Here is a 12,092-nt window from a genome sequence, read left to right on the forward strand (position 1 = left end):
TTTAAATTACTATAATATCCATCTTGCAGATGAGAAAACTGAGGCTTGGATTGGTTAGGAGAACTGCCTATGGAATCCTGGAGGACTTTGGAGCTAGATCATTTTGTTTTTCTCTTCCATGGGTCTAAAGGGCTCCTGTTAGTGTTGTGTAGAATAAATGGGGGAAATGCACAAGAGACGGCAAACCTGTCACACAGCTTCCATAAAAAAGTAGAACAATCAGTTACTACGTATGTTGTATTTAATTGGTGTCATAAAAATAAGAGTGGTCAGTAAAAAAAGAGAGAGAGAGAAAGAAAGAGAGAGAGAACTTCCTAAGGTCACACAGCTAAAAGAGGACAGTGACAGAAAAACTCTGTACAGTTACTATTGAGTTTCCAGTATGTCATGAGTGATCTGTGGGTTTTTTCAGGCTGAAAGCCTAGTGGGGTACTCACAATTTAGAGGGAGCCATATTTCCTATTCTGTTCTGAACTCACCCAACACAAGCCAAGTCCTAGTGCACAGAGCCACAGTCCACTGCCGAGGACAACCCAAACTCAAATGAAATGAGTGTGACTCTACAGTCCTGTGGCACCAAATGACCCCACCTCCCTTGCCTCCACTGATACCAGAAGAAGACCTAAGCAGAGCTAATGTAATTGCCTATCGTAGGTATTTGGAGTTGGGGCATTAAAAAGCAAAGGAACTCAGTTGGCAGAACTATAAGGCCATGTAGACATGGGGCTGCAGCTGATGGCCTGTCTAGTCAGAGTTATGTGGAAGCAAGGTTATATCTTTAGAGGTAGGATAGTGTGTTGGTTAGGTGCCCAGGCTGCGGAAATAGTCTGTTGGTTTGAATCCTGGCTCCCACTTACAAGCTGCAGGATATGGGGCAAGCTGCATAACCTTTAGGTGACTCAGTTTTCTCATCTGTAAAATGGGGCATGAATAGTACTTAACCCAACTCATTGTAATTATAATGAAATGAGTTAACACACCCCAAGGTGGTAGCATGGGCATACAGCTCACACTAAGAACTACATCTGGCCTTATTCCATAAGCAAGAAGGGGCCCAGCAGCCTCAGGGACCCACAGATGGAGCAGCTCCCATGACTTCCCAGTCCACAGCAGGTCTGCCAGGAGGACCTGGAGCACATTATTTCAACCACCGCAGGCTTTCCACGCAAAGGTATGAGGAGCACTTCCTATGGCCTTTTCTGAAATGTTCACCTCACATTAAAAGGCTTTTAAAAATCATACATCACATACATTTGGAAATTTTATTCTTTTTTATTGCAAATTTCTGGTAAAGGAAAGAACACGGAAGCTGATTCTCATTTAAACTTTGGTGATAAGAGTACACTGTAGCTTGGTGGCTCATAACCTCCCCAGTGCATGAATCACCCAGGGGCCCGTGATCGTACTGATGCCTGCGTCCCACCTCCCAGAGGTTCTGACTTAATTGGCCTGGGGGCAGCCCAGGCACCAGTAGCTTTTGGAACTCCCCAGGGGATTGCAACATGTAGCCGTGGTGGCGAACCCCTGCCAAAGCTCATGATGTGGAGTTGGCAGCATCAGAAGCACCTGAGCAATTCAGCGGACAGCCAAGCGTCACCTGCTCACATCACGCCCTCTACCTGAGTCCAGCAGGTGTCCTCTGTTCCCCTCTTCCCAGGTGTCACTGGTGCTGATTCTTCCTTTTCAGAGACTGCAGAGGAGAGCAATGCTGGAGGGGCCGTGGCTCTCTGTGTTGTGTGGCTTGTGCTTAAACATGGAGAACTGAACTAAACACGGTGACTCTGTCACAAAAAGAAAATCACTTTCTGATTGCAAAAGAGCGTTAGCCATTTTTTTTTTTTTTTTTTTTTTTTTTTTACTGTTTAGTGGAAATAGTCTTCCTATATAGAGATGCAAAGATTCGTGACAAAATAAGGAAATACATATCGGATGACATATTCCTTAAATGAATACTCCGTTCCAAATTAAAAAACAATTTTGTCAAGCCATTGAGGGTAAGATAGTGTGTACTTTAGCAGCATATTTTATACGGGTAAACAGTAATAGCCAGTTAGATATTTCATTTATGATTTATCCTAAAAATAGAAAATGCTTTAATTTTTCCTGAGTCCTCAGCAAACAACAACAAAAAAGTTTTTAAAATTTTAAAAGTATTTCTGTTTCCTTTCTCCTGGGCACCCTCACAGGTTAGAACGGCGTGTGTCTCACTATCAGTTCTTACATACATAGGTGAACAAACAGCACTGGTGCCAATTTTCAATGACTAATCAAATATGGCGAATGGAAATAAAACACCCAGGGTCTCCAAAGTTGCTCAAAATGAAAATTTCCTGACAGTGTTATAAATACAACATCAATTTGATTCTCTGTCCATACAAAAGTATGAATTTCTGTTTTGTTAATAATACTGAATGACTAATGTCTTAACAGTGATAAAATTTTTAGAATTTAAAAAATACATAGGATCCCATTTTTACATCATAATTCTGATGTATTATCATGCCTTCTATTTTGTCTGCAAAACTTTTATAGGGTACAGTGCATTGACGTGATAAAACCAAGGCACAAGAATACAGTAAGTATATATAAACCTTAGCACTTTGTGCTAATTTTGGAAACATTTAGCAAGGAGGTCATAAAAGCCTGAAAAATTCTTACATTCTATTATGATTGATGAATAATTAATTGTGCAATAAACAAACTCTTAACCACCATTTCATTATTAAATATATGGCTATCACTAAACAGGCTGTGGATAATTGAAAAACGTTTTCAATATTAAAACCTGGTTTAACTAGGTGATTGATGTAAATATTGTGCCTTGCATTATCTAAATAATTGTCGTAAGTTTCCATTTTAATTTGTAATCTATATGGCAGTTCTCAGTTTTTAAACTATTTTCATTACATAAGTGGTGAGGTTTTTTTCCCCAAATGTTGAGTCCCTTCTCCCTCCAAAAGACAGAAGATTTATAAGAAGATAACCAATATAAGAAATGCACAGACAACAATAACAAAATCCAAATATGGACTCAAAGGTTGAATTCTAATCTATCAGGACGTTCTCTTTTTTAGGGTGAGGAGCAACACATTTCTGTGAAAATTCTTTAGTTTCTCAATTTAAAAAAATCACCATGACATTTTTCAAAATGTAAAATCTTGGCTAGAGCATCAAGCATTGAAGGAAAATTAAGTCTTTTCATTCATAACATGAAGGGGATAAAACCCTTTCCAAATCTGAACTTAGAGAAGTGGAATAAAGTGGTCAAAATTGTACTTAATACTTTCAGAGTGTTTTCAAGATTCAAGGTCAACATTTAGACCTACGAATACACATTTCCCGGCACATGCACGCCATGACTAGAACAATCCCGAATGCCACAACAGCCTGGCTACAGACGTATCGAGCTCCCAGCCCCACTGGCAGAACCACCACTAAGGTCCTTGTCCCAAGTCCCTTCACATGGGAGCATCCGGCTTCTGCATCTGTTGGATTTGCTTTTGTAGCTGGTCCTTGTCCAGCTTCATCTTGGCTTCAAGAACTTGCCTGAGGGATCCTATGCTTTCATAGATGGCTGTAAATCCTTTAAGAAGAGGTAAGTTTCACAAGAGTTAATATTAATAAAACAATGCTGTATCAAACTCTACCGCATGTAGTAATAGTTGATTTGGGCAAAAATTATTAACAGATGCTAAAAGTACTGGAGTAAACATTTGATGGGAAACTGAATAGTCACATAGCTTCAAAGTATCTCCCTACCGATTACTTTTTGGAGAAATCTGGCAGTTACACTTTAACCAAGCTAACTTCACCAGTACTGGGAGAAACTAACATCAGGTAGCTCCTGAGAAAGTTTCCTGAGAAGGACACATCACTTCTGTGTCATTTCTGTCCAAAACCTACAACCTGAATCTAATTGAGAGGAAGCAAACGACCCAAACTGTGAGACATTCCACAAAATCCTGGCCTGTATTCTTTGATGAGGTCAACATCACTGAGGAACTGATTCAGATTAAATGAGACTAAATAAAGAAGCGCGCTAATTAAATATGATGTGTGATTCTGGATTAGAACCTAGATCAGGGAAGGTCTGGAATAAAGGAAACAATGGCAAAAGTTGAACTGAACATTGAAAAATATTTTATCGATATTATACTGTACTATAGTTTTTTAAGAGAACGTTCTTGTTCTTAGAGTATATAGTTTGAAATAATAAAGAGGTAAAAGGGCATCATAATTTCTGAAATGTACTCCCAAGTGATTTAGGAAAAAAAATTAAACACACACACACACACACACACACACACACACACACTCAAGGTTAGGCAAATTTCCCAAATGTTAACAATTGGTTAACCTAGAGGAAAGATAAGATAAATAGAGTTTTTGGACTCTCCTTACAGTTTTTCTAAATTTGAAATTATTTTAAAATAAAAAGATAAAAAAGAAAAAATTCCCCCTCAAAAGAGCATTTTATATTATTCTGTATTTCTATTGGTTTATAAAATAAATTTTTGAAAGGTCTTGTCTTCATTAGTAAATTTAGAATTTTCTCTCATAAAATTTTCTTTATGCGGCAATTCATGAAAAAGAAGTATAAACATTACTTATTAAAAATACTGTTGCTATTGAATGAAAAGATACACATATTACTAAATAAAAGAGGAGGTTACAAATCAGCATGTATAACATGAATCTTCATTTGAAAAAGCACATAGCCTATATGTATACAAAGATATACATAAAAATGACCTCTGGATGAAAGAAGGTATTTTTAAAAAATATTTGGTGCTTTACGTTTTTCTATTAAGAGATGTATTAATTGTGTAATAAAAAATAAATATTTTTAATTTAAAAAAGGTTCATATGCATTTCTTATTAGGTACTAAATGTTAAATAAATGTTGAATAAATTTATTTCAACTCAGTGTTGAATAAATGATAATAAATTCACTCAGGAAATGATGCAAAGTTAAACACTGATGAAATTAAACACCATATTCTAGTAGCCTAAAAGACCAAGAAAGAAAATTCATTTTTATACTTATAAGGTCTTTAATTCATAAATTTAGTTGTGGCTCCTACTTAAATAAAATAATAAATGTTTGATGATAACAACAAAATTATCCTTGGGATAAATAACTATTTTTATCTCCATGTGGCCAAAATACCACAATTCCATAGAAGAAAATTATGGAAATTGGAAGGAGCTAGGAAATAATTTTGTCCCCCTTCTCACACCACAAAACTGTCTTTTCTTTCCTGACCACGATCAACCAGCCTCCATTTGAATACTTTAGTAACAAAGAGTTTTCCAGTTCACAAAGCCACCAGTGTCTTTTCAGGACCCGTTAATTGAGGATACAGTAAGTCCCCACTTAATGTCATCAATAGGTTCTGCAACTTTAAGCAAAACAACTACAACAAAACCAATTTTACCATAGGCTGATTGATATAAACACGAGTTAAGTTCCCATGGCATCTCATCAATGTTATAACAAAACGACGTTGAATAAAATGACATTATTCAAGGACCTGCTATACTTCTGCCTCATATTGAGTTAAGATCTGTCTTTGGTTAACTTAACACTGATTGGTTCCAGTTCTATATTCCTGACTCAGAGTGTGTATCTAATCCCTCCTTCATGTGGCAGTGCTTCAGAAGTTGCAATCAGTTCTAACATTTTCTTCTAAACAAGTGTGAATTAATGGGCCTATTGATGTCTAAGTAAAGGAAAATCATTGATTGTCATTGTGGTATACTGCCAACAGTATACAATAAAGCCTTCGAAAGCCTCTCAAAGATATGTGCTTATTTCTGAGACATATTGACCTTGGCTATGAATGGAAAGAATTGCAAACGGCACTAAAGTGCACAGTTGCAAGCTACGCAATTTTCGTTTTGTTTACCTGTCTCTCATGGTGGCTCTTCATGTCTATGGAATTGAAACGATGTTTTAGTTCAATACAGCACAGCTACTTAGAAACTCACCTAAGGACATTTCACTGATATTACCATTAGCCAGGTTCCTGGGCAGTTGTAGGGGAATACTAATCAGTTGTTTTTTAGATCAAATATGAAATAAACCATGGGAGCGGTTTTCTTTTTGGCCTACCAGCATCAACTTCTGCTTTCATTTCCTTCATGTCCTCACTCATCTGTAACTCCAGCTTGCTGATTCGCCCGTGCACCTTCTCCTCTTCTTGTTTTGTTCTCTGCACTTCCATATGCTTCTTTTGACTCTCTTCTATTTTGTCAAGTCTGGCTGACATATGGCTGAGCTTCTTCTCCATGTCCCTTTCACTGGCTCCCTGAGATCCATGATAAGAATCGCACTGATTACTCTAAAAAGTAAGTCTGTATTTCATTTGCATCAGTTATAAGATCATTTAACAACAGACTGCAGGAAGGAGAATCACAGAGGTTGCTGGTTGGTCACCCTAATACCCATTCTCCGTTTCTTCCATAAGAGACCCCTGATTTTTAACTGGGTATAAGGTCACCTGGAATGAAGACTACATTTCCTATGTCTCCTGAGTTTGGGGTAGGCATATGATTAAGTTGTGGCCAACGAGACATAAGTATAAGTGTATGTGGCAGCTTCCAGGAAAAGTTAAAAGACAGCTGTGGCATATCTTTGCCCTTTCCTTCTTTCTTCTGTTCCTGGAATTCAGACGTTGAACTATGAGGACGAGGGTCACTCTTTAGGATGGGCAGAGTTGAGTCAGAAGGCTCCTGGGAGCTGAGGACTGACAAGCTACCACATCAGCCCTGTAATCCCTACACCCACACATCTTCCATGTGAAAGAGAAATAAGCTTCTATCCTATTAAAGCCACCAATACCCTGGGGTTTACTATTAGTTATTAAACCAATTCACATGGACAAATAACAGTGATCCAAACACCCAGGCCTACAAATACAGTAGTATGTATCTAAGTAAATCAATCAGTAGATCTGATAAAAATATGGCAGACACCTGGAGAAATATTTGAAATATTAAATATTTTCTTTCCTTTATTTTCCACCATGCTTCATTTTTATGGGGATCCATGCCGACAGGTGAGCTTTGGAGGTCAGGACTATAAACACCAAGCTGACAGTGGGCTATGGCAAGACAAAGCTCTCCTGATGCTGTTCTATGCATCTGCAATTCAACAGCTGGGTGTTGAGAAAGCAGAACCAGAGAAGCAAACTGCACCATCACTTGTGCTCCATCAAAGTCCCACAGGAAGAAGCAGTGCAAGGAAAGAGAAGGGAGAGGGAGATGGTCAGGCTAAATATTAATAACTAAACCAAAACATGTGCCAGCCAAGTACTAGTTTCAGAATCTACTGATTTTGAATATTACATATGCAAGGCTTTCTTGATACGGTTTTTGAGCAGTTCTGCAAATCTAAGTTCTATGGGTGAGTGGGGTAAAAGGAGAAGGAAGATGGAAAAGAAAACGGTGGATTCTCTTTCACATGTTGCACCGTGATTATAGTGTGATTGAGGGGCCTGGCGGGGGGTATCTAGTCAACGCTGTTTTTACCAGATCATCAAATTAAAAACAAGCTAGGATGAAGTTTGTAATTGTCAGTTTTATTTAGAAAAGCAGATGGACTATTTGGTTCATTAAGGTCTTGACTTTACTTCATCTTAGCTGAAAATATTGAAATTTTCTCCTTAGCCTTTGTTAATTAAAATAAGTCAAAGTGCTCCATCTCTTTATAACAAATACAAAGAAGCAATATGAACCCTGGAATGGGTTCTAACGCAAGACACAACTGAACAGATTAATGTGGTGCTAAATAAATCAATGATAAGTTACTAGGCACTAGGTATTACTCAAACATTGCAGACCCGCACCAAATAATTTTAATGTGTTATTACTAAACATCAATACCTACATTATTTTCCTTAACAACCAAGGAAAGCTGATCGATTTTCTGTAAAAGTTCTTTTTCTATCCGTTCTTGTTCCTGTTGCAACCAATTTCGTGCAGATAAAATCTGGTTACTGAGTTCCTCAACTGTACCTTTAAATCTGAAATAAGAAAGTTTGCAAGTTAGATGTAAAACAATTTTAAAATGACATCAAATAACCTCAGGCTGCAACTATCAAAATTCTCATTAATAAGTCAGCATTAAACTCAGCTCACTCAGAATTACATACTTACTTTTTCTTAAAATTACATTTAGCGCTAAATTGGGAGGGGTGGAGAGGGAAAAAATATATACAACAGACAAAAAGCACCTGATAATACTTCCTACCCATGAAGAGCTGACAGTGTGGGCACTGAGGTGTCACACAGTGACACTGAGCCACGTCAGGTGCTAATTTTTGTAGTTCAGAGGGTTTCCAGTGCTCCCAGCTCAGAGGACACAGTGTCTCAGCTCCCGTCCAGGCTTCCCTCTTTCCCTGGGCTCTTCCCCTTGGATCCCTTTCTCTCTTATGTTCTCCAAATTGCTCTTGCTGCATGCAGATATTCCCTATTGCAATGAAAACTAAAAGTGAAAGAAAAAACATAACCCTCTATTCCTCTAGTCCTCTCCCTGTCCAAATTCATTAAAATACCACTTCACACTTGCTGCCTTCCCTTAATTACTTTTTTAATTATTTTTATTATGAAATGTAAAAAAGGTACAAAAGAATATATGTAACTTAAAAAATAAAATAAAATGAACACCCATTGTAGTAGAAGCCCCTAATTATCTGCAATATCTGTTTTCCTCTTCTTCCCTATTAAGAAATCCTCAAATGGGACCGAGTGCATGGCTGCCTAGCCAGAAGCTACATTTCCTAGCCTCCCTTGCAGCTAGGTGTGGTCATATGGCGAAGTTGGGCAATGGGACACATGAAGAAGTGGTAAGTACAACTTCTTGGTCGTATCATTAAAAACAAAGCTTTTTGGCCTTACCTGGGCAGGAAGCCAAGCCAGCAGCTTCACTTGACTGTGGAGCTCAGTCGGCAGCCATGCCTGACCAGGGAGACTGACCACAGATCATGACAGCTTTACTAAATTCACTTATTCTAACAGTTTTTTGGTACACTCCATCGGGTTTTCTACATATAAGTTCATGTCATCTGCAAACAGGGATAATTTTACTTCTTTTTCTCTAATTTGAATATCTTTTTTTTTCTTCATGGATTTTGGTTGTGTTTTTTTTAAGATTTCTCTTAAAATGTAGCTAATATACAATATCATATTAGTTTCAGGTGTATACCAAAGTTATTCAACACTTATATACTTAAAGAAGTGATCCAGCAACTATCTGACACCATATCACATTATCACAATATTATTGACTATATTCCCTATGCTGTACATTACATCCCCATGACTTATTTGTTTCATACCTGGAAATTTGGACCTCTTACTCCCCTTCACCTTTCTCCCCACTTTTAATTTTCCAATTATAGTTGACATTCAGTATTATTTTGTATCAATTTCAGGTGTACAATATACTGATTAAACATTTATATAGCTTACGAGGTATTATGAATTTTTGCATCTATGTTCAGCAGGGATGTTTTCTTGTTGTGTTTGTCTGTGCCATTAGTATCAGGGTAATATTGACTTCATAAAATGAGTTTAGAAATGTTCCCTCCTCTTCTATTTTTTGAACTTGTGTGAAAACGATTGCCATTAATCATTTTTAAAATGTTTGATGGAATTTACCCATGAACAACCTATGACTGTTCACAGTAGTCTCTTATGATCCCTTGTATTTCTGTGGTATCATCTGTCACGTCTCCTCTTTCATTTATGATTTTATTTATTTGAGTTCTCTTTCTTTTTTTCTTGGTTAGTCTACCTCAAGTTTTGTCTATTTGGTTTATCTTTCAAAAAAATCAGCAATTAGTTTTGCTTATTTTTTCCCATTGTTTTTCTATTCTTTATTTAATTCATTTCTACTTTAATCTTTATTTCCTTCTTTCTGCTATCTTTGAGATGAGTTTCTTATTCTTTTTCTAGTACCTTGATGTGGGGACAGAGCCCCAAAAAGCAGTTTCCAGGCTCTCGGCCTCACATAGAAAGGTGCTGGCTCAGGTAGTAAATGGCCATCGACTGTGATCAAATGGCCAGCAGCTGTGGCTAGTTGGCCGTCAGCTGTAACCAGTGAGCCATTAGCCATGAATATAACTGCCGTGGCTAGGCTAGGAGAGGAGGCTAGCAGAGAAGAAAAGGAGAAAGGGGGGGAGCTAGCAAGAAGATGGTGGCTGAGTCTGCAAGCGGCGGGTTGAGAATTGTGTTGCTCCTGGTTCCTGTGTCTCCGACCCAGCCGCCAGTGAGACTATAGTGGTGTGACTCCCCTACCTATGGCTCCGTGGGTGTTCCTTTTTGGCCTCACCATGTCCTGCGTTCTTGTTTGGGGAGCGGGACCAGAGACCCCGCCGGACGCCCCGCACGACACTTGGCGAAGTCGGCAGGATCCCCTGCACTACACATGGCGCAGCGAGCAGGGTATGGTGTCGGCCAAAGCTCTCCGAAGGGCAGTGGAGCAGTTTGTGCATATGAACACTCAGTTGCAGGAAGACCAGGAGGAGCAGCTGCCTGAGAGCTGGAGCCCCGTGGAGGGGTGGGAAGACGTGGACGGTTCCCCAACCAGCAGAGGCCGGAGAAAGCGAAGGTTGTTGCGGTCCTGTGGGCTGGGAAGTGCTTGCTGAGGCAGCCCGGATGCAGGACTTGTAGTCCCAGGAGGAAAGGCTTGCTGAGTCCTCCGTGGGAGCTGATGGTGAGGTCAGGGTCATCCCTCACCCCCAGGACAGCCCTGGTGAATGACTATGGACTATGGGGAATTGCCTTCCATCCCTAATTTAATGGACAGCTTGACTGTTTGGGAACATAAATGGACAGCTTGACTGTTTGGGAACATACCACCATGTAGTGGAACTGGGGGATGTTTGCTTTTGTGTCTTGACCGGCCACCATTGAGAATCCAGTACGGTACCCTGAGAGGCCCTCGTGTGCCCAGAGAGAGTGGCAGTGCCCTGAGAGGCCCTGGCTGTGTCCAGGAAGCCGGGCTGTGCCCAGAGGGAGTGGCGGTGCCCTGAGAGGCCCTGGCTGTGTCCAGGAAGCCGGGCTGTGCCCAGAGAGAGTGGCGGTGCCCTGAGAGGCCCTGGCTGTGTCCAGGAAGCCGGGCTGTGCCCAGAGGGAGTGGCGGTGCCCTGAGAGGCCCTGGCTGTGTCCAGGAAGCCGGGCTGTGCCCAGAGAGAGTGGCGGTGCCCTGAGAGGCCCTGGCTGTGTCCAGGAAGCCGGGCTGTGCCCAGAGAGAGTGGCGGTGCCCTGAGAGGCCCTGGCTGTGTCCAGGAAGCCGGGCTGTGCCGAGAGAGAGAGTGGCGGTGCCCTGAGAGGCCCTCGTGTGCCCGGGTAGACTAGTGGTACCCTAAGAAGTCCAGGAAGTCTGGCTGTGCCCAGGAGTACTGGTGGTGCCCTGAGAAACCCTGGCTGTGCCCGGGGAGACTAGTGGTACCCTAAGAAGTCCAGGAAGTCTGGCTGTGCCCAGGAGTACTGGTGGTGCCCTGAGAAACCCTGGCTGTGCCCGGGGAGACTAGTGGTACCCTAAGAAGTCCAGGAAGTCTGGCTGTGCCCAGGAGTACTGGTGGTGCCCTGAGAAACCCTGGCTGTGCCCGGGGAGACTAGTGGTACCCTAAGAAGTCCAGGAAGTCTGGCTGTGCCCAGGAGTACTGGTGGTGCCCTGAGAAACCCTGACTGTGACCAGAGAGCTTGGCTGTGTCCAGGAAATAGCATTCACCTCCAGGTTCCTCGCACAGGGCCCCTCGCGGAAGACGCTTGTCGCGTAGATTGTGAGGCGAGAGCCTGTAGGGGTGGAGTGTGGGGACAGAGCCCCAAAAAGCAGTTTCCAGGCTCTCGGCCTCACATAGAAAGGTGCTGGCTCAGGTAGTAAATGGCCATCGACTGTGATCAAATGGCCAGCAGCTGTGGCTAGTTGGCCGTCAGCTGTAACCAGTGAGCCATTAGCCATGAATATAACTGCCGTGGCTAGGCTAGGAGAGGAGGCTAGCAGAGAAGAAAAGGAGAAAGGGGGGGAGCTAGCAAGAAGATGGTGGCTGAGTCTGCAAGCGGCGGGTTGAGAATTGTGTTGC

General features: G+C 41.1%; 1 protein-coding gene across 2 annotated transcripts in view; it reads right to left on the reverse strand.

Annotated features, from left to right (window-relative positions):
• Positions 1 to 1,290: 1,290 nt before the first annotated feature.
• Positions 1,291 to 12,092, reverse strand: part of FAM81A (family with sequence similarity 81 member A) — a 66,428-nt gene continuing 55,626 nt past the window's right edge. For both annotated transcript variants that reach the window (XM_033106964.1, XM_033106966.1), the window contains exons 7-9: positions 7,892 to 8,027; positions 6,116 to 6,311; positions 1,291 to 3,583 (exon numbers count right to left, since the gene is read on the reverse strand). In XM_033106964.1, the coding sequence (XP_032962855.1) occupies positions 3,459 to 3,583; positions 6,116 to 6,311; positions 7,892 to 8,027 (457 nt within the window). In that variant the 3' untranslated portion in view covers positions 1,291 to 3,458. The remainder of the gene's footprint in view (positions 3,584 to 6,115; positions 6,312 to 7,891; positions 8,028 to 12,092) is intronic.

This window comes from Rhinolophus ferrumequinum, chromosome 6, assembly GCF_004115265.2.
Source record: "Rhinolophus ferrumequinum isolate MPI-CBG mRhiFer1 chromosome 6, mRhiFer1_v1.p, whole genome shotgun sequence".
NCBI classification, from domain to species: Eukaryota; Metazoa; Chordata; class Mammalia; order Chiroptera; family Rhinolophidae; genus Rhinolophus; species Rhinolophus ferrumequinum.